General features: G+C 47.4%; 1 protein-coding gene and 1 non-coding gene across 2 annotated transcripts; one reads left to right on the forward strand and one right to left on the reverse strand.

Annotated features, from left to right (window-relative positions):
• The first annotated feature begins 578 nt into the window (after positions 1-578).
• Positions 579-13,607, forward strand: LOC133374636 (solute carrier family 22 member 6-B-like). Its single transcript, XM_061605758.1, has 9 exons — positions 579-974; positions 2,651-2,754; positions 3,570-3,724; positions 6,084-6,252; positions 7,130-7,253; positions 9,520-9,635; positions 10,997-11,211; positions 11,509-11,617; positions 13,400-13,607. The coding sequence occupies exons 1-9, from the start codon at positions 579-581 to the stop codon at positions 13,605-13,607; spliced, it is 1,596 nt and encodes a 531-aa protein (XP_061461742.1).
• Positions 13,608-22,712: 9,105 nt separating this feature from the next.
• Positions 22,713-22,782, reverse strand: TRNAT-UGU (transfer RNA threonine (anticodon UGU)). Its single transcript has one exon. It is a non-coding gene; the product is annotated as a tRNA-Thr (tRNA).
• Between the last annotated feature and the right edge of the window lie 475 nt (positions 22,783-23,257).

Raw genomic sequence — 23,257 nt, forward strand, 5'->3', positions numbered from 1 at the left:
TGGGGCTAATTAAACTAGCTAAGCTGCTTGAAACTCAGCAGGAGCTTAATCAGAAGCAAAGAAAGACAACCTCTGTGCCAGAGCTTGGCTCTGTCAAACCCTTCTTAGCCTTACTGCACCTTTTAATTCCAGGGGAGGGTGTTGGAGAAAGCGGGGGGAGGGCGAGCGAAAGTGTCCTACTGATTCCTTCCTCAGAATTCCATGAAGAGGAGATGAACTTCTGCGTGGCTTTGGAGCGAGCGCAAAGATGAAGAGCGCACAGTAGGGCAGCGGTCCCGACTGTTTCCCCATCAGCAGGAGAAACGGAAAGCACACTTGTTAACTGTTTCATTTGTTTGGTATCGCTCGGACCAGTGTGAGCCTCACAAGGCTGAGCTGAAACTGCTGCATCATTCTCATTGCCTACACCCGGCTGGGTCTTTCGGGTATTCTGTCCTATGCTGGAGAAAGCCGATCTGTGAGCAGCGCCGTCGGATCACCAAGCAGACACCGAACGGTTGTGCTGCTAACGCTGCATCTACATTGGCAAGCGTGCACCATCCGATTCAGCCAGGCCCGTAGTGCGTCTCTCGGCCGCCATGACTTTTGCCAAACTGTTGGACCAAGTTGGCGGCATGGGTCGTTTTCAGGTCATCAACGTGATGCTGCTGAGCGTTCCGATGGTCCTCATGGCCGCCCACAACCTCTTGCAGAATTTTACGGCAGCCGTCCCTGGACACCACTGCCGTGTCACCATCAACAACACTTGTGATGGTAACACCACCAAAGGCATGAACTGTCGGAATCTTCTGAGAGCCTCCATCCCAACAGACAGCAACCGAGTGCTGCATAAGTGTCAACGTTTTGTCAGCACCCAGTGGCAGTTCCTGAACCCCAATTCCACGGCGCCAGGGGGAACAGAGGCAGAGATGGAACCTTGCCTCGACGGATGGACTTACGACAGTCAAGTCTTTGCTTCGACCATCGTAACAGAGGTAGGAGGGCCTCTGTGGGGATTACCGCTGCCTAACCACAATTTTTGGGAGTGGGGAACCAAGGTTGGACCAGGACCAAAGGGAGATTTTGGACAACGTTGTTGGGTTTATGTAGATCAGAGGGTGGGGAACCTGTGGCCCTCTCAATGTTGCTGGACTCCAAATACCATCACACACACACACACCAGCCACTATGGTCAATGATGGGAATATGCAAACTTGGGAGGGTCTCCATCAGTGACATAGGTGACTTCCTATAACAAAATTCTGCATAAAGAAATGAGGACTAGCAACATTTCCATATTCAATATGAAATACAAGCATTTTCAGGGATATTTTTAAGGGAGTGATGTTAAGTAATTTAGCAAAAGGACTACTTTTTGCTCAATTACTATTATTTATTTACAAAAGTTTAGTGATTTGAATTAAACAGACACACACCCCGCAAAAAAACCCCTCTCCTAACCCATCATTCATGAAAGCATTTTGGTAAGAGTTTCCATATAAAGGTATATTTTATACAACTCTCACTGTATGCTAAAGACACACCTCTTTACCCTGGCCTTTGACACTTGCAAGAGATATTTTTAGGACGCTCTCTGATTTCTATGGACATTTGTTTTAAACTTTTTTGAAAGCTGCACTTCACATTGTTATGACCTGCCCTGAGACCTTGTGCGAAATAAATCTAATAATAAAAATATATATATACAATTTGAGGAGGGTCTATGGCTCAGTGGTGAATGACTTGTTTTTGCCTGCAGAAGGTCCCAAGTTCAATCCCTAATGTCTCCAGACTTTTTTCTAAATCTGCCAAGTTCATACCCAGCACAGTTGCCTTAATACTCAACAAGATTTAGGGACTAAAATATTTGCAGTAAAAACTAACAATAGTCTGGTGGTATTTTAAACTAGCACATTTATTGTGTGATAGAGCCTACTTGGTTTGATACATGAGGAAGTCAGCTAAATGGGTATACCCTCTTTGTATAAAGAGAAGATGATGATGATGATGATGATGATGATGATGATGATATTCTATCCTGCCCTTCCTCCCAAAGGAGCGCAGGGTTGCAAACATGAAAGCAGCAAAACAATACAATTAAAAATAAAACATTTTAAAACATAAAGAATATATATTCTCTAATAAAGTGAAGCCCACAAGCTAAGTGATAGCTGTAGATGTGTCCTATTAATATGCCAAAGGCACCTGAATTTTAAAGCAACCCTCAAAGATATATTATCATAAAATCATAGAGTTTTAAAGTTGGGATCTCTGAGGCCATCTAGTCCAGCCCACTGGTCAGGGCAGGAATCTGGCAACTGTAGCTTCCCTGACAGATGGCTGCCCAGCCTTTGGTAAACATCTCCAGCCAAGGAGAATCGACCACCAACCAAAGGCAAGCCTGTTCTACAGTTGAACATCTCTTACCATTAGGAAATTTCTCCTTCAGTTGAGCTGAAATCTGCTTCCTTGCAATTTCTACCCATTGATACTGGCCTTGCCCTCTGGAGATACAAAGATTGGGTCTACTCCATTTTCTACACAAGATGGAATTTTGGAATAGGGAATGGGAGGAGGGGAGAAATGAACCCAACTCCACTTTTCTGCATCACGTTTTAGAAATGTCAGGCCATGGTGATGCTTCCATGTACATTTTCCCTCCTTTCCACAGTGGGACCTGGTATGCGACTTTCGAACTCTACAGCAGATGGCCCAGTCGATCTACATGGCGGGCGTGCTGGTGGGCGCGGTTGCATTCGGTGGCCTCTCAGACAAGTAAGGCGTTTCTTATTAATTAATTAATTAATTATCAAAATACTTATACCCTGCACTTTCATAAAATATATTGAGGCAGTATACAACAGACAGATAAAATCAGTAAAAGTACTGATAATTTTTTGTAAAAAAAATTAAAACCATCGATAAAACATCTGCAGATATTGGCTGCTTCAAAAGAAATCCATATTGAAAAGGCCTATCTAAATAGTACTGTTTTCAGACAACATCTTGGATTCTTGCATTGAGCAGGGGGTTGGACTCATTGGCCTTATTGGCCCCTTCCAACTCTATGGTTCTATGATTCTCAGGAAGGGACAGTTCCTGGTGGATCTCTATTGCAGTGGTGGCTGGTGGCTGCATGTCCGTGGGACAGTGGAATCTGCTGAAGCACCTTGGATAGCTCCTTGAAAATTTAGACTACAACCCGGAGTGGATTCCACTGCCCCACTGACATGGCGCCACCAGCAGCCACTGCTGTACATGTAGGGAGTTCCACAGGGCAGGGCTCGCCACACTAAAGGCTCGGGCTCTGGTAGAGGCCAAGTGAACCTCAGGGGTATGGGAAACCCCCAAAAGTGCCCCATCGGAAGGTTATGTTTCATGTTTTGCAACTGTCATGTATGCCTGTCAAATCAGATTGCCCAGGAGGGAGTGTGGCCCTTGGGCTAGAAAACTCCCCCCATCCTAGATCATTTCCCCAGTCCTACTGATTCTAGGCTGTCTCTCTCTCTCATGCACACACACACACAGAGAGAGAGAGAGAGAGAGAGCTCACCACCCTACCTAACAAGAGTCATTCCTCCCTGGTTTAGGTTTGGCCGGAAGGCTTTGCTGATCTGGTCGTGTCTTCAAATGGCTGTTTCGGGCTCCTGCGCCGCTTTTGCCCCCAGCTTCACTGCTTACTGCATCTTTCGCTTCCTCTCCGGAATGGCTCTGTCAGGCGTCGGACTGAACTGCGTGTCGCTCTGTAAGTAAGTTCCCCCTGGCAGCTGCTTCCAAGATTTAGGAGGGTTAGCCAAGCGCACTGCAAATCTGCCCTGAAGCCTCTGAGCATACGCAAAGGGCATTCTCCCCTTCCCTTTAACCACAGGCCATGCACATGCGCCAAAGGGAGAGAGTTTGAGTATTGGCACCTCCTTTACAGAAACTGAGGGTGTGGCCTCCTATGCACATTCCCTTTTCTGACAGTGATATTGAGTCAGAGATTGCCAATACAGGGGTCAGAGGGCACCCTGGCACCCTTGGAGTAGAATCACAGAAGCACAGAATCATAGGACAGTAGAGTTGGAAGAGGCCTGTAAGGCCAGTGAGTCCAATCCCCTGCTCAATACAGGAACCCAAATTAAAGCATCCCCAACAGGTGGCTGTCCAGCTGCCTTTTGAGTGCCTCCATTGTTGGAGAGCTCACCACCTCCTGAGGTCACTGGGTCCCCTCATGCCCACAAAGCCTCTGAGCCCCCTCTAACCATCTCCCATGGTCTTTAGGGCGACTGTTAACTCTTCCTAATTACAGGCATGCTTTAACGTTAGCTAGGTTCAGTGACTTACCTTCTGTGCTGCTGCAAGGAAGGTTTAAGGGAGTTGTAACCGAGTACGTTTTAGTCAGCGTGTTCCATCAAAATTAACGGAACCAAGTTTGCTGTGCTCATTATTTTCCATAGGTCTACTCTGAGTACGACTAGCATTGGCTGCAACCCTATGTAATCCTTTTGGTGTGCATTTATGTTTTTTGTAAGCTGCCTTTTGGCCGTAAGGCGGGGTATAAATCTAATAAATAAATAAATAAATAATAAATTTATGTCCCAGTGGGACTGGAGAAATTGAGTCAGTCACATAAACCATATATGATCTCTTTTATACAGAGATTACACTAAAGTTCTTGTGAGAAATCTCAGAATGACTTAGTTGGATGTTTTATTTCTGCAAATTACATATATCTGACTGAGATTTTTGTACAATTCTTTGTAAATTCATAGAATCATAGAATAGCAGAGTTGGGAGGGGCCTGTAAAGCCATCAAGTCCAACCCTCTGCTCAATGCAGGAATCCAAGTTAAGGCACACCCGATAAGTGGCTGTCTCTGAAATTTATTCAGAGAGAATACGTTTGGAGAAATGCTGATTTCATGTTTTAAATTTGGGCTTTTATGTATCATGCTGTTCTATGATTATAATATAGTTTTGGTCAGAATCCCCACTCATCCATGAAGCTCACTGGGTGACTTTGAATCTCTCTCTCATTCTGCAGCCTACCTTATAGGAGTGTTCTGAGCAGTAGCATAGTGGCAAATTCAGAAGTGTGGTGTCCCTTGGTGATAGTCATGCCACATCCACTCACAGCTGCTCCTCCTCACTTGCTTGCTTGCTCTCCGTCATTGTCTCCACAGTACTCAGTCTTTTCACAGCAACTGATGCCCCTGGGAGCCAATCAGCACAAAAGGGGAGTCTGTTAGCTACTGAGAAGAGTCTTCTCAGTGGCTGACTTGCCTCCTTTCACTCTGATTGGCTCCAATCAGCAGGAAAGGACAAGGAAGCATGTGAGAAGACTCTTCTCAGTGGCTCACTCCCCTTTCATGCTAATTGACTCACAGGACGCTGGAGAAATAAGGACCCAGCTGGGACTCTGCTGCCAAAAAAGCAATGGGTTTAAGACCCCCTGAGACCCCAGACAGCTACACTCCTGGTTCTGAGGATAAAATGGAGAGGGAAGAGAATCGCTATGCGTTGCCCTGATTTCCTTAGAGGAAGAGCAGGATAATCCATATAATTAAATAAATTGAAATAACAATTGGAAAAAAAATTCTTGCCAGTGAGACTGATTTCCAGATATTCTTGAATCTCGAAAATTCTCATCAATAATTGGCACAATAAAGCCTGTGTGAATTCTGCTGTTAATTTTTGTTTACAATTTACTACCTATGGCTCATGCATTCCAAGCCACACCCTTGCCTGGGTGGAGCCTAGAATGAATGAGAGGCGGAATCTATGGCATTCGAAGCCACCCCCTTGCATGGGTGGAGCTTGGCATGAGAGGTGGAGCTTAAGATTCTTTGGTGGGATGTGCCAACAATCTACTGTAAGAATGTAAGTAAAGCCCTGCCAGATCAGGCCAGTGGCCCATCTAGTCCAGCATCCTGTTCTCACAGTGGCCAACCAGATGCCCCTGGGAAGCCCTCAAGCAGGACCTGGGGGAAGAGGAGAGATGGGGGAGAGCTGCATCATCTGCCTTTGAGTCAACTCCAGAGTTTCCCTCTTTGGGGCAAGCAGAGGGGAAAAGAGGCTCTTTTGAAGGTTGTGGGATGGCTATTTTGAGTCTTCCTCTTCCAGCGGTGGAGTGGACGCCGATGCATTCTCGGGCCACCGTCAGCATGGTGACGGGATACAGCTACAGCGTTGGGCAATTCATCCTCGCGGGCATGGCCTACGCCATCCGTGGCTGGCGCGGGCTCCAGTTGGCCGTCTCCTTCCCTTACTTTGCCTTCTTCCTGTACGGCTGGTAGGTGGTGCTGTTGCCCTGCTCTCTCTGCTCCTGTGACAGCTTCCCAGTCCCAGCAGTGGCGGTGGGAATCTCGGCCCCAAAGCGCTTACATTCATTGCGTGGGGGATGGGAGGCCGGGATTGCTGGATGATTTGGGGGAGACGGTGGAAGCTCAGGTGATGGGGAAGGAGTTGAGGAGGTTGCAAACAAAGGGACTGACTGAGGAGCTGGAGGAGGGAGCACAAAGGAGTTGCAAACCACAAGAGAGAAAGTTAGCAGTGGAAGGATCACAAGCGGCTGCCGAGTAAGCGAGCCTCTGTGGAATGGCAGGACGACAGAAAAGGGGTGTCTTCTCTTGGCAGGTCCCCTCTCACAACCACCATTTAGGCATTTCACTCCCTCCCCCTGCACATGCCTCCTGCGCCTGTAACAGTGGCAAGTGACAGTTCAACAGGTGAAGCTTCCCTAGGAGGGAAGCTTCACCTGTTGATTTCCTGTCTCTTTTTTTTTAAGCCATCAGAGGCACAGGAGCAGGAACCATGACGGGGGGGGGAAAGGTAAACAAATCTAAATAGAGGTTGATGGAGGAAAAGAGGGGGGGCAGAGCTGTTTAAAAAAACAAAACAGGGTGCATGATAGCTTGGAAAAGTTACTTTTTTGAACTACAACTCCCATCAGCCCAATCCAGTGGCCATGCTGGCTGGGGCTGATGGGAGTTATAGTTTAAAAAAGTAACTTTTCCAAGCTGTGGATGAATGATGGTAGCCACAAGGGGGCTCCTTCTGTAGAGCACCGTGGGCATTATCAATGGGCTGCTACTGATCTGCTTTCAAGCTTCCATGGCCCAGATTCTCCACATCGCTGCCTGTCATCTGTTTTTCTCTCTCTCGTGCAGGTGGTTTACAGAGTCTGCCCGGTGGTACGCCACAGCTGGCAAGCTGGATGAGGCGCTCAAGGAGCTGCAGAAAGTTGCACGGATAAACGGACAGAAAGAACAAGGACAAAAGCTTAGCCTAGAGGTAGTGAGGGACAGAAGAGTTACTCCCTTTTCTTTCTGGCTTACAGGGTGAAATTCAGCAGTGGCAGCTCACGCACGCATGCACACACGCACGCACAGACACACACTGCATCTCTGTGCTGTAAAAAGAATGAGCACCGGTTGAATGTCTGCCTGCCAGACATCCACAGGGCATGGGAGCCTATCAAGGGGAGGGGGGAGATGGTGGCAATTTTAGGAAGAAGGTGAGATGGAGAGGGCTGGTTATCAGAGAGCAGGTTGTTTGAATTCTGTGGCAATCATAGAATCATAGAATAGTAGAGTTGGAAGGGGCCTATAAGGCCATCAAGTCCAACCCCCTACTCAATGCAGGAATCCAAATCAAAGCAGTCCCAACATTTGGCTGTCCAGATGCCTCTTGAAGGCCTCCAGTGTCGGAGAGCCCACTACCTCTCTAAGTAATTGGTTCCATTGTCATATGGCTCTAACAGTTAGGAAGTTTTTCCTGATGTTCAGTCGAAATCTGGCTTCCTGCAACTTGAGCCCATTATTCCGTGTCCTGCACTCTGGGATGATTGAGAAGAGATCCCAGCCCACCTCTGTGTGACAACCTTTCATGTACTTGATTCTTGATTCTGCCACTGGGAGATGTTGATTCTGCAATTGGGGTGCAGTTTGTGGATTTGCATTTTTTCTTCGCTTCTTGACATCGGGGAATTTTGGTGGCCCTTCCTGGAAAGTTTGTGGTGACTGTGAGCCCCTGAGAGTGGGGAGTGGAAGCTGATTAGTGCACACACCCCTTTGATATGGAGCTGGTGGTGGATTTGCAGCAGGAAGTGGAAGCAGATGTGCTTCCAAACCCTCAAATGTGATGAAACAGAGAGCATTAGCTTCTGACACCAGCCTGCTGATCTGCAAAGTCTCAGACAGAGGTCTTTTCCAGCCCTACCTGGAGAAGTCATCTGGCACCTTCTTCATGAAAAGCTTGCACTTTATGCAAAGCAAGCATGCTACCACTGAGATAACAACAGATTTATATATTGCTTATATGCCAGAATGGCTTCTAAGCAGTATAAAATCAATTATAAGATACATATATAATTGAAATACCCAGTTACTGTTCCGTCTGAATATTAAAAATATCCGTAATTAAAATATACAATAAAACAAACCAGTTAAAAATATGACAGTTGAGACAATTAAAAACAAACCAACCAGTTAATAACGACCAGACGTTCAAGTGCAGGAGAATCCTCGCCTAAGCAAGTGTGTCTTCAGAAGCCAGCGGCATGCCAATTGTGATGGGGCCTCTCGTAGTTCAGCAGGGAGGGTGTTCCACAACCCTGGTGCCACCAGTGAAAAAGCCTGCCTCTGTGTCACCACGGTTACCATGTTTCCAGCGATGGTCCTTCCCCTAAAATCAAGTTAAGATTCCAGTCTTCATGGCTTCATCCCAAAATGTGTGGCATTTGGCAAGAGGCTCTGACAGGTGGCAGGACTCTCCTGTGAGGAGAGACTGAAAGAATTGGGCATGTTTAGCCTCGAGAAGAGAAGACTGAGGGGAGATAGCATAGCAGTCTTCAAGTCCTTGAAAGGTTGTCACACAGAGGATCTCTTCTCGATCGTCCCAGAGTGCAGGGCACAGAAGAATGGGCTCAAATTACACAAAGCCAGATTTCAGCTGAACATCAGGAAAAACTTCCTAACTGTTAGAGCAGAACAATAATGGAACCAATGGCCTAGGAAGGTGGTGGGCTCTCCGACACTGGAGGCATTCAAGAGACAGCTGGACAGCCACCTGTCAGGGATGCTTTTATTTGGATTCCTGCGTTGAGCAGGGGGTTGGACTCGATGGCCTTATGGGCCCCTTCCAACTCTACTATGATTTCTATACCGCTTAATATATAAAAATATCTCTAAGTCAGTGGGTCCCAAATTATTTTTCTCCCATGGACCACTTGACAATAGCTGAGAGTCTTGGCGGACTGTTTAATTATTTTCCTGTCTGTTGCAGCAATTGTCATTCCGTAGACCAGCCTTTCCCAACCAGTGTGCCTCCAGATGTTGTTGGACCACAATCCCCATCTTTCCGGACCATTGGCAATTCTGGCTGAGGCTGATGGGAGTCGTGGTCCAACAACATCTGGAGGCACACTGGTTGGGAAAGGCTGCCATAGACATTCAACTAAGTTGGATGCCTGAATCGAGCCAGGGATTGGACTCGATGACCTTATGGGCCCGTTGCTATTCTATGATTCTATGACTCGCTTCTTGATCTGTTTTTGCAGGTCTTGAAAGCCACCCTACAGAAAGAAGCTCCTTCTGCCAAATCCAACTTCACCGCAGCTGACTTAGTGCGCACACCAGCGGTGCGCCGGGTAACGTGCTGCCTGTGCTTTGTCTGGTAGGTCGAAATAATTTAGGTGAAGAAGAAAAGCCAGGTTGCTTTAAGGCTGTGTTTCTAGCTAACTACGGGAAGAGCAGAGACGGAAGGCCCTGTCCCTTTCAATGCTCTCTGATTTTCATTTTTCCAAGTGCAAATTCAGTTCTCTACATTGCTACAGGAATTTGTTTTAAAAAAAAAAATCCTGGTGAAAATTCTTCAGCACACTTTCGTTGTTGTAAAAACAAAGCATCTTCAAAAACGTCATAAAACACACACCCTTAAAACACTTTTAGTGCAAATTTCTCCTAATGAGTACATTTTTGATTAATATACAGATCTTTGCGAGCAATTTATCCTACTGTAATGCATTTTTGTTTGCTATTTTCACTAATATGTGCATTTCTGTGCCCATTTTCCCCTAAATTATGCCTTTTTGTAAGCCTAGGTTGGTTGGCCAACTGCATTGCAAAATTCAGACACGTGCGAATTTTCAAAGGATGGCTGTGTTCCGGTTCTCCTCTTGTTTCAGAAAGTGCACATTTGACAAATTTGTCTCTGAATTGAATTGAATTGAACTGTTCTCTGAATTGAATTGAATTGAATTGAACTGTTCTCTGAATTGAATTGGAATTGAATTGAACTGAACTCTGAACTGAATTGAATTTCTCCCCCACCCTTAAGAGAGAGGTGGGTTTGTGGCAAGTTGGCTACGATGTGCACACACAAACACCCCTATTGCATAGGAATGTAGGACACTGCCGTATTCCAAGTAAGGGCATCTGTCCATGTAGCTCAGGATTGTTGACACTGACTGGCAGCTCCTCTTCCAGGCTTTCAGACAAGGGATGTTCCTAGCCCAATCCGAAGATGCTGGGGGTTGAACCTGGGACCTTCTGCGGGCAGAGTAGACACTCTACCCCACTGAGCTGTAGTGGGCACCTTTGGTGTGCAGCGCTTCGATCCAGTGAGAGTGCACAGGCTTTGCATGCGCAGTGTCCGCGGTTCAGTCCCTGGCATCTCCAGTTAGAAGGTTTAGGTTGCAGTGGAAGCTGCCTTATAATAAGTCGGACGATTGGGCATCTTGCTCCCTATTGTCTACACTGACTGGCAGCAGCTTTCCAAGGTCTCAGCCAGACAAGTGTCTTTTCCAGCCCTATCTGGAGATGCCATTGGGGATCCAACCTGGGACCTTCTGCATGCCAAGCAGATGCTCTGCTACTGAGCAATGGCCTTCTCCACCGTTTCGGGCTGAGGATATGCCCAGCCCAGGGATTGAATCTCAACCTTCTGCATGCCACACAGGTGCTCTACCACCGAGCCACGGCCTTTCCCATATTACTTGTGGTTTGCGTGTGCGTTCTGCCTGTTTCCGCCCTCAGGTTCTCCACCAGCTTTGCCTATTATGGCTTAGCCATGGACCTGCAAAACTTTGGGGTCAGCGTCTACCTCATCCAGGTGATCTTTGGGGCTGTCGACATCCCGGCGAAACTCATCGCCTTCATTGTGATTTGCTACTTTGGCCGCCGAATAACTCAGGCATTGACCCTCATCCTTGCCGGTCTGTCCATTGCCAGCAACATCTTTGTGCCCCAAGGTGAGATTCCGGCTCAACCACTATCTTCCAGACAACCCGTTCATGGAGCGTTCATCCTGATTTGCTTGCACAAAGCTTACGCAGAGGCGACATGATTGCCCGTCTTTACTGAGCATTCGTTCAGATTCATTTGTGGGAAGGAGATAATGGGCATTCATCCTGCATTCATCCTGATTTGCTTGAAAGGTGTTTACAAGCTAAAACGGGAAGAGAGTTAAACCTGGGGGGCTGGGGGTGGTGGAGGGGGTTCTGAACAGGGTTTGTAGGCCACATCGTTTGAGTTGATCTTCTCCCCAGATATGCAGATCCTTCGCACTGTCTTCGCGGTCTTTGGGAAAGGGTGTTTGGCAGCCTCTTTCAACTGTGTCTTTTTATACACGGGAGAACTTTACCCCACGGTGATCAGGTACCTCTCTGCCCTGGTCTTACCCAAAGCCCTTACTGACGGTCCCATTTATACGAGTGGTTTTCCTGGGATAATGTCAGAACCAGGCCCAGGCTCTGATCAGAGCTAGCTCCATCCTGTCTCCAGGTTCTACCTCCCCTGTCGGATGCAGCGTGGCTTGAATCCCAGTTGCTGGGAATCACCAGTGGGGAGGGTTGCTGTTGGGTACACATCCTGCTTGGGGATTTCCTATTGAATTTTAAATCGTCGCAATCCGCTCTGAGACTTGCTGATGAAGGTTATGTAATAAATGTGATTATCATCATCATCTAGCTGGCATCGTGAGAACTGGATGCTGGATCAGAGAGGACTTTGGTCTGGTCCAACGTGACTCTGAATTCCAGTTGCTGGGAATCACGAGCTGGGAGAATGCTGTTGTGCTCAGGGTCTGCTTGCGGGCTTCCCCTAAGAGGAGGCATCCGGTCGGCCACTGTGAGGACAGGATGCTGGACTGTGATTGGCTTGATCCAGCAGGGCGTTTCTGATGTTCTTCTCTGAGGGGACCTTGGCCAAAGTTCCCTCTGATCCTCTGATAGAGGACCTCCCCTCTTCCACCCATGGGTCCTGGGGCATGGGTGGGGGGCACCTGGAGGTGCCGGTGGGCAACCGCAATTCTCCAAGCAGCCCTGGGCAGGTGGGCTTAGCAGCCACTCACCTTTCCCACCATGCAGCAGAATGATGCTATGCTTGGCGCAATTGTGGAACATCTAAATGTGAGCTGGAGCCACCTCCCCGATAGCCCAGGGCAGGCATGAGTGGGAGTCCTTGCTTGGGCAGTGGCACCCCAGCCGCTGCTCAACTGTGCCAGGTACTGATGCCAACCTTGGCTGTGATGGATCAGACCCAAAACCAGATGGGACCAAAGAAGGCCTGTGAGCTCAGAGGCCAGAGCAGGAGGGAGATTGAGCTTCATTGGCCAGGCAAGCCCAGAAAGCCCAGATCCCAGTGGGCCTAGCCTAGAGATTTGAAACCTCAAGGCTGGGGTCAAATGCGGCCCTCAGGCCTCTCTGTCTGGCTCTTGGGACTCTCCCTAAGCCACACTCCCTCCCCAACCACCCTCGCTTTAACCAGGCCCTGCCTCTCACCACCCTGTTTTGCACCACCTTTGAGTGTTTTTCCTGGGCCCATGACCTATGATTGTACCTCTCGCTTGCCTAGACAGGGGATAGAAAGGGGCAGGGGAATGTGTGTAGGCACCAGCCTCTTGTACAAAGGAAAAATTAACATCTGTTGCTTTGCCTGCTTTCGCTTCTGGCCCCGCCCACCATTGGCATGTATGGCCCTCGGAAGGTTGCCCAGAAGGGAATGTGGCCCTCGTGCTGAAAAGGGTTCCCCACACACGGTCTAGCTCATTGAGAGGCTTCACGGGGCATACCAATCGCAGATACCACCCACTGCTCCATCCTCTCTCCGTGGCCTGAGCACACACAGCGGCGGGGAGTTCATGCAAGCAGGCTCCCTTGACCCGTGTTATTTAAAAGGCAGGCCAACAACCAGAGCCTCCCTCGCTGATCTTTAAACATAGGGAGGTTCATATTATGGGTGCAGGCAATCCTTCAAGGAACCTGCTCCAAACCATGTCGGCCAGGGTAGCCTGTGGCCCTCCGGATGTTGCCGGACTCCCATTATCCCTAACCATCAGCTGTGCTGGATGGGGCTGATGGGAGTTGGAATCTGAGAATGGAGCCTTCCCTGGTTTACTTCTTTTTGCCTTTGTCAACTGTTCTGTTCGTTGCATGGCAGGCAGACCGGGATGGGCTTTGGCAACACCATGGCGCGTGTCGGCGGAATTGTGGCTCCCCTGGTGAGGATGACTGGCGAGTATTCCCCATCTCTCCCCCTTCTCATCTATGGGGCAGCCCCCATCGTCTCGGGCATTGCCGCCTGCTTCCTTCCAGAGACTTTAAATGTGCCACTTCCTGATACTATTGAAGACGTGGAGAGCCAGTAAGTAGATCTTGCAGGGATTAAACAAGTGTGGCGTAGGTGCTGGACTATAACCTGGGAGACCAGGGTTCGAATCCCCACACAGCCATGAAGCTCACTGGTTGACCTTGGGCCAGTCACTGCCTCTCAGCCTCAGAGGGAGGCAATGGTAAACCCCCTCTGAATACCGCTTACCATGAAAACCCAATTCATAGGGTCGGGATCGACTTGAAGGTAGTGCATTTCCATTCCCCCCCCCTTCAGATTCCTTAATCATATTTGTTTATTTGTTACTTGCAGTCTTGTACTTGACATTGCTCAGGCACTGAGAACCCAAAAGATCAGTGCAGTTTTTAAATCAGTGGTTTTTTAAAAGTTCAGTTTTCCATCTTGACTCAAAATGGTGTCCAAACATAGACAAAAACCTGCTCCTTCGTCTCAGGAACCATCACACAAAATTTGATTATGATATCTTAAGAGGTGTTCCAATGCACAGCAAACAAACAACTTTCCAAAATATATAGTAATTTATTCATTGCATTTATATCTTGCTTTCCTCCAAGGACCTCAAGGTGGCATACATGGTTCTTTCCCCCCCTACTCATTTAATCCTCAGAACAACCCTGTGAGGTAGGTTAGGCTAAGAGACAGGGACCAGCCTAAGGTTGCCCAGTGAGCTTCATGGCAGGGATTTGAACCGTCATCTACCTGGTCCAAGTACACCACCTTGGCTTCTTTCCATTTTGTAAGCCATCTGGGACCAGGGGTGGGCGGGACAAAATGTGTGTTTGTGGGAAATTGCCTTCTATCAAGAAAATCACAACATCCCTGTGTTTTATCTAAAATAGTTAAAGTAAACATGAAGCACTTGCGCTAACAGATATATGGAGACATTATAGTACTAGGGGCTGCTGTCCCTGCTCGCTCCACTCACCCGCCCTGCTTGTCCAGATCACCAGATCATCCCCTTAGAGGTCGCCAAAAGCCTTTTGCAATCCCCCCTCCATTTCTCCTTGGGGAGGGGGACAAAGGAAAAGGGCAGGGAGGATCACAAAAGGCGTAGACCTTGTGCTGCTGCCCGGGCAATTAGGGTGAAGAGCTGGTCTGGCAGGAGAAACAGCACAGGAAGGAGGAAGATGGTCAGAAGCAGCACCAGCTTGCCTGGGGATCTGGATCCTAGAGGCAGGGCCCCAGGACTGGCACACTGAGGAGCCAGTGAAGCTGGGGGGCTGCTGCAGCCTGTCCAGACTGTCCCTCTGTGGCTTGGCTGAGCCACCCATCCACCATTTCGCCTCACACTATAGTTCGTAGTGGCACCTGTCTGTGGCCAAAAGAACTGCAGCAGGATGACTTTCTTACCTTTTTATGTGTTATGGAAGACGAACACAAGAGACTGAACTTTTTTATGTCAGGATTTGTACGCGAGAACTGATATTGCCATCTCTTAATTCAAAAGGTGAAATGGACATCAATCGGCCCATCGATATATGCCAGTCGTAACTGCATAAATAGTCTGCATAGATTATGCAGAGCACAATGTATGCAGAGAGTCAGACTGCGCAGGTCAGAAGTGCTTAGGAATAAGATGAAAAACAACCGCCGCTGGGCGGTTCACCGTGGACATGAGGGAAGTGAACAAGCTGCCTTATAATGAATTAGACCCATTGGTGCATCTACCTCAGTATTGTCTACACTGATTGGCAATGGCTGTCCAGGGTTTTCGGCAGCTCTACCCAGAGATGCCAGGGATTTAACCTGAGACCTTTTGCATGCACATGCTCAACCACTGTGGCACTGATATTTATAGCAGCACTGGAATTTAGGGATGGGTGGTTCACGTTTTTTGGATCAGCTAAAAACACACAAGACATCTGAATATTAAGACCTTATAGCTTCTTAGAACCATAAAACTGATAGGGACCTTGGTAGGAGGGATGGCAGATCTGTCAACTTTGTGTCTTTTGGTTTCTAATTTTTCCAGACTTAAGTTCAGTTCTCTGCATTTCTCCATCAGTTTACTTTAAAAAAAAAAGGCCTCATGAAAATTCATCAGCATTTTAGTACTCCTAATGTACACATTTTTTTTTGCCAAATATATACATTTTTGCAAAGCAATGCTCCCTTATTTTTGAAGGTAATTTTAACTGGTATATACATTTACATGCATATTTTACCCTAGTAGGTACATTTTTGTACACATCACTTGACCGGAGAACTGCTTTGCAAAATTCAGAAAACTGCAAATTTCCAGGGATGGCTGAGTTTCAGTTTGTGTCTTGCTTCAGAAAGTGCAAATTAGGGAAATTCGCCTTTAAATGAAAACTGAATTGAATTTGTCCCCACCCCTACATGGAGGTCATCTAACCCACGCACCTCCATCGCCAATGCCTCTTATCTTCTGTTTAAAACAGCTTTAAGCAATTTGACATAAAGGTAAAGTTTGCATTCAGCCCTGGATTATCTCTGTTAATTGGCCGGAACAAATGAGTAAAGGTCAGGGGAAAGGTGGGGTAAACTTTAACCACAATGGAAACATTCTGTCCCAGGTCCTCTCTTGCAGACTTCAGGAAATGGCTCCATGTCCCTGAGCGAGAAGTACGAGTGATGCTTCCTCTCTGTGGATCCGCTCTTAAACTAGCTTAAACTAGGAAGCCAGATTTCGACCGGACATCAGGAAAAACTGCCTAACTGTTAGAGCCATACAGCATAGAATAAAGTTTATTACGGTACATAGACCAGCATGATTAGAGCCATACGACAATGGAACCAGTTACCTAGAGAGGCAGTGGGCTCTCCGACACTGGAGGCATTCAAGAGGCAGCTGGACAGCCAACTGTCGGGAATGCTTTGATTTGGATTCCTGCATTGAGCAGGGGGTTGGACTTGATGGCCTTACAGGCCCCTTCCAACTCTACTATTCCATGATCTATGATCTAGCTAAAACACTAGTTTGAAGGGACCTAGTTCAGTTGCAAGCAAAAATACCCTAATCAGTGCACAACTCAAGGAAAGCTTTTTGGTTTCCTGTCCTCATCAGGTGGTATGTTCTCCCTCCAACGTTGGAGGCAATATACCTCTGAATGCCAGTTGTTGGGAATCTCAAGTGGGAAGAGTTACTGTTGCACTCAGGTCCTCCTTACGGGCTTCTCAGAAGAGGCATCTGGGGTGGCCACTGCGAGGCAGGGTGTTGGACTAGATGGGCCACTGGCCGGATCCATCAGCCAAGCTCTTCTGATGTTCTTATGGTAGAACCACCTCTCTTTAGTGAACAGCATCCCTAGCTGAAGTCAGCTTTGATCACACAGACAGTAGGATCCCATGTGCCTGCTGAAACATCCTCTACCTTCCATAAAGCATTTGTTAAAACAGAAAGAGTGAGTCGGGAGACTACATACCTTTAATATCAAATATTATAGGGATCTGGGGCAAAATGATGGTCACACTGATAAAGTCATTGTCTAAAGCAGGGATGGAGAACCCATGGTCCTCCCAATGTTGTTCAGCTCTCATCAGTCCCCAGCCAGCATGGCCCATCGTCAGGGGTATGATGGAGGTTGTAGTCCAACGTCCTGTGGAGGGCCTGAGAGGTTTGTCACCCCTTCTCTAGAGCCCTATTCAGGCATTCTCATCTCTCACACAGGGAGGGAGATTGAGGGATGCGCATGGTTGCTCCGTTGCTGTCCTCCACCAATTGCTGGAATAACATCTGAAGCAGGAGGACTTTTCTACTTGCGTAGGGCTCCCCACGTGATTTAGAATTCATGTAGTGTCCCCCTTGCAGATTACGGTGGTCATTGTTAAATGTATATTCCGCCCTTCCTCCCAGAAGGAGCCCACGGCGACAAACAGGCGATAAAAACCTAAAAACATCTACAAAACAAGACACTCGCCTCCAGTTGGTCCAAGGGAATGGAGACACCCCCCCCACAATCTTCCTGTCTTTTAGATTTGTTTTTTAAACTTTTGTTTTTCAGTTTTAATTGCAGTATTATGAGTTTTTAGCTATCTTTTTGAAGTTTCTTTTTTTAAAAAACAAACCTTTTTTTAGAGTTTTAATTGCATTGTTTTATTATTGTGTTTGCTGCCCTGGGCTTCTGTGGGAGGTTTTGGAAGGAAGGGTGGGATAGGAATAAATAAAATAAAATAAATACACTGGGTGCCATCACCGAGAAGACCCCTCTCTTGGGGCAGCTGACCCTGCTTGTACCCTAAGTGAAAGGCCTCTCCTTCTGATCTTAAGGACTAGGTAAGGGGTGGAGCCCATCGGAAAGGTATTCTGGACCTCAGAGGAAGGACCCTTAATATCCCACTTCTCCCCCCCCCCTTGGTTATTTTGTCCTTACCTAGGAACTTGGATCCACAGAAAGACAATGAGATCTGCAAAGGAAACACCTCCCATCAAGACAACGTTTCCCTGGATATAAGAATGCTTAAAGATCCCAGACCACTTGAAAACACAGAAAAAAGAGACCCAGCCGCTGATGTGGCCAAGAGTAGCTGATGATCAAACCGGCTCCGTCCCCAGGGGAGCCTCCGCGGCCTGCAATGTACCCCCTTGGTAGAGCCGACAATAAAAACATCCGTGCCTTCTTTGACTAGCATATCAAAGTTGAGATGTTTTGTAACTCATCATAGTCTAAAGCCACATGTGGGCCATACATTTAAACCCCTCTGGCCAAGCCCGTTGGATTCAAACTCAGACTCGCCAGTATGTGGCTCTCCATTACGCTTCATGTGAGATCTCAGCTTAGAACGTTCCATAGATCCATTTACAGATTATACAGGGCTCTGCATTTCTAGGCAGGATAACTAAGCATGTCTCCTCAAGCTATGTTGTTGCAGCAATTAGACATGCCCCTTGAGACCCTTGAAGTAGGCTTGCGGCAGGTTTCCTATGTGTGTGGGGAAGGTTTCTCTGAATGGGCCTGCGCAAGCAAGCAAGCGAGCACTCCCACTAATAGACTGAAAATCTGTCATTGTCTGCTGGTGCCTGCACATCAGCTAGCACATCCGCTGGTGACAACGGAGCACTTCAACTAGGTCCTCCTCTAACACTGCCTTGGGCTGAGCGAATTCCTCCTCTTATGAAGGAGGCCACTTTAAGCACTCATGGCTTCCCCCAAAGAATCCTGGGAAGTTTAGTTTGTCAAGGGTGCTGAGAGTTGTTAGGAGATCTCTCTTTTCCTCACAGAGCTATAATTCTCAGAGTTCCCTGGGAAGAGGGATGGACTGTTAAACCACTCTGGAAACTGTAGCTCTGTGAGGGAAAGAGGGGTCTCCTTTCAGAACCCTTTACAAACTACAGTTCCCAGGATTCTCAGGGGGAAGCCATGGCTGTTTAAAATGGCATCAGAGTACTTTGAACGTATTGAAACATCCCCCTTCACGAATCCCTCTCTTCCTGGTGTGCTGCTTAAGACGACATTGCAACTCTGTGCACCCTATCAGAATTGACTGCCTAATGACATCACTGAAGGAAAGCAGGGAAATGAAGGAAATGGCAAGTGAGGACATCCAGGCAAGCAGAGTTCAAGGGCTTATTCTGTTCAGGCAAAAGCTCTTAACGAGGATATGGAGCAGGACGAGTGAGGGGGCACGGCTTGGGAAGAGGGGCATGGCCTGGGGAGGAGGTGTGGCTTGGAGAGTCCCAAGGGCCAGATAAAAAAGCCTGGAGGGCCATATTTGGCCCCTAGGCCTGATCAAATCAATCATGATTTGATTGATTTATTTATTGATTATTTATCTTTGATTATTATTTATCAAATACCAGTTTGATTGATTGATTGATTGATTATCTTTGATTATTTATCAAAGACCAGGCCGTACAGAATGTACAACATGAAGTGCAAAATAGAAAGTAAAATAATGTTACTCTTGTACATTATACAACCAAGCAAACCACAAAGATTTCCTTGTAGAGCATGAAAACATTAAAGATTAAAATTACGAAAAGATTAATATAATCATTACTCTCCAACAGTCAGCAGCAGCTGCAAGGAAGCTGGCCACTTTCGTCGTGACCCGGGGGTTCCGGTCAGACAACAAGCGCTCTAGATAAAATGTTGGATCTGCCAGGAGTCTTTGTTAGCGTCCGAGTAATAAAAATGGCTCATCGTGATGAAACGAGCAATAGAATAACACATGGCTAATTGTCAGGATCATTCAGACCATGGTATTCCCGATCTCTATGTATGGATGTGAAAGTTGGACAGTGAAAAAAGCGGATAAGAGAAAAATCAACTCATTTGAAATGTGGTGCTGGAGGAGAGCTTTGCGGATACCATGGACTGCAAAAAAAGACAAATAATTGGGTGTTAGAACAAATTAAACCAGAACTATCACTAGAAACTAAAATGATGAAACTGAGGTTATCACACTTTGGACACATCATGAGAAGACATGATTCACTAGAAAAGACAATCATGCTGGGGAAAACAGAAGGGAGCAGAAAAAGAGGAAGGCCAAACAAGAGAGATGGATTGATTCCATCAAGGAAGCCACAGACCTGAACTTACAAGATCTGAACTGGGTGGTTCATGACAGATGCTCTTGGAGGTCGCTGATTCATTGGGTCGCCATAAGTCGCAGTCGACTTGGAGGCACATAACAACAACAAAATTGTCTCCCCTTCTCCTGAACCACAAGGGTGCAGGCTCTCTTAGTAGGGCACTCTCTTAAAATCTGCCTTCCAGGAAAGTGGAAGGTAAAACATTCAACGTGGCTACCCTAAAAGCTTTCCTATATTTAGGGATAGTCAGTTCTATTAAATAATTTGTAGGTACAAATGCCGCCATATTATCCCTAAAGTCTGGGTCGGGGTAGCCAACCCCAAATGTTCTTGGAGTTCAGTGTGCCCAATATGCTGTTTTATAACTGCTTTGGCTTTCGTTTATCTATCATGGAGCAATCTTCTCCTACAGGGCACCTTATTTATTTATTTATTACATTTATACCCCGCCTTTCTTTTCAAGATAGAAACCCAAGGCGGCTTCCATATGGCTCCCCGGCGGTCTCCCATCCAGGGACTGACCAGACCTGACCCTGCTTAGCTTCAGCTGACCTCATGTGCCTTCAGACCATAGCCTGGCACCTTACAAGGCAGACTTAGGCAGCTTACGGAACGCCTCTCCCGATATGAACCTACCCGTACTCTGCGTTCAACATTGAAGGGCCTCCTTCGGAGGCCCACCCAGAGAGAAGCCCGGAAGGTGACAACAAGAAAACGGGCTTTCTCTGTGGTGGCCCCCGAACTATGGAACTCTCTCCCTGATGAGGTACGCCTGGCGCCAACATTGCTGTCCTTCCGGCGCCAGGTAAAAACCTTTTTGCTCTCCCAGGCTTTTTAACAACATTTTAACAACATTTTTAACATCTATTGTAACACCTACATTTGCACTTACACTCTTAATATTTTAGTAATTTTAATTACTTAACATCTTAATACTTTTAACTGATTTAATACGTTTTAATATTTTTAGGCTTGTGTTGTAGTTGTTTATATGTTTAATTATGTTCTACTACTTTTGGTATATTGTTTTCAAGATATATGTTTTTACTTGTATATTGGATGTTTTTATGTTGTGCACCACCCAGAGAGCTACGGCTATTGGGCGGTACAGAAATATAATAAATAAATACATAAATTATGGCAGGGGTATCCAAAGTGTGGTCCGCAGGCCACCAGTGGTCTGCGAGCTTCATCCAGGCGTTCTGTGGCGCGTCTGCACCAAATACTCCTCGCGTTTTTAATGGTAATGTTATTGCATCTTTTATCTCTTCTCATGTGCTGCCATTTTACGGCATGCAAATGGTAACACAATGACACGCACTATTAGAAATAAAAGAAATAAAAACCATCCAGTGTCTTGCGCAGCACGTTACAATTGAAAATCGTCAAGTGGTCCACCAGGGCCATCAGAGATTTTCATGGGATCCGCGGAGGGAAAGGTTTTGGGGACCGCTGGCCTACTGGTACATGTTCAGCACTCGGCTGGGTCAAGAGTGAACTCCAGAGGGTTGTGCATTGAGCTTGCGCCTCAGAACACATCCCAGAATCCTTTGTGACACATCATGGAACACCACGTAGCAACCCTTGCAGAGAGATCAATGTGGCAAGTGCTCCCTGAAGACAAGAGACCGTGAAGCTCACTGCCCTGCTCCCTATCCCTAGCCAGTCTGCCATACCATTTGGCTGCTAGGTGAGGCTATCGAGAATGCAGTCACCCCGTTTTCATGCATTAGCGTGTCAGCCATGAGAGCTCAAAACTTGTTGTTTTTCCTTCACAAGAACAAACTGAGATGATTGGAACACCGCTCTTCAAATAATGTCTTCAGCCAGCAAATAAAGGGATGATAAGTCTTCAGTAAGGAGTGTGGAAGCTTTTCCGGCCCAAGGGCCACATTCCTTTCTGAGCTACCTTCTGAGGGCCACAGGCCAGTAGCAGACAGGGCCAAAAGCAAACGTAAGTGGACCAACAGATGTGACTTTTCCCTTTGTACAGCAGCCGACTTTCTACACACACACACACACACACGTAGCCCTCTCTATCCTTCATCCAGACAAACAAGAGGCATGATCAGAGTTCAAGGCAGCATTACAGCCAAAGAAAAACACGCGGGGTGCGAAACAGGGCCAGGGAGGGGTATGGTGTGGCGAGAGTTCCGAGGGCCAGACAGAGAGGCCTGCAGGGCCACATTCAGCGCCCGGCCCTGGGTGGGTAGGGCCATGCAAGCTTTGAAGGCCTCACAAGCTAGCAAACTTCCTGCCCTTGTGCAGCTCCCATTTATTTCAGTGGGGCATGCGAGAAGAGGATTGGGTGGATCGGGCCCCACATAGGCCAGAAATCGCTCTGTCTCCCACTCTCATGGCACCATTGGAAGCGGCCACCTCGCCTTAGCTTATGATAGGCAAACTTTCAAGTTTCACAGAACTCTTCTCTGGGCAGAACAGGGCAAAAGTTGCCAAGTGTTCTGTGTAACTCCATGGCTTGCAGACACCAAGCAGATGCTGGTGTGGGAACACAGGAAGTTGCCTTCTACCGAGTCAGGCCATCCAGTTCAGTATCATCTACACCGACTGGCAGCAGCTCTCCAGGATTTCAGACAGGAAATCTCACCCGGCGCCGCTTGGAGACGCTGCCAGGGATTGAACCCGGGACCTTCTGCGTACAAAGCAGATGCTCTGCCCACTGAGCTACCCCATCGTCTGACAAGAACCACCATTCTTTCCTGGGTTGCATCACCGCTCGCCTTTGTCATTTTGGGGCAGGCGATTTGCGGCCATCTCGTACGTCCTCTTTTAGAGTACGAGCACGAAACAGGGAACAAAAAACCCCCCACGGCATTTCCTGTAGCCACAAGAACTCAGCCAGCTCCCCCTCTTTCTTCCTCCACGCACATGCGCCCCCCCCAGCTCCAGCCTAATAGTTGTTCCTTGCAACACCCTGCCCCACATTTTCTGAATGCCCCTTTCTCTCCCCCTTCTTGCCTCTTGTGGGCGAATCCTTCAAAGCCTCATTAGAACTTTGACCCAAGTAAAGTGATTAGGACTTGCATAATCCCACGGAGCAGAGAACAGCCCCCCTCTTTTCTGCAATCTAGCCCCATTGGTTCCCCCTCCCCAGGCTACAACACACACACTAAACACGGGCACTCATAAACACCCCATGCCGTTTG

The sequence above is a fragment of the Rhineura floridana genome, chromosome 22 (assembly GCF_030035675.1).
Source record: "Rhineura floridana isolate rRhiFlo1 chromosome 22, rRhiFlo1.hap2, whole genome shotgun sequence".
NCBI classification, from domain to species: Eukaryota; Metazoa; Chordata; class Lepidosauria; order Squamata; family Rhineuridae; genus Rhineura; species Rhineura floridana.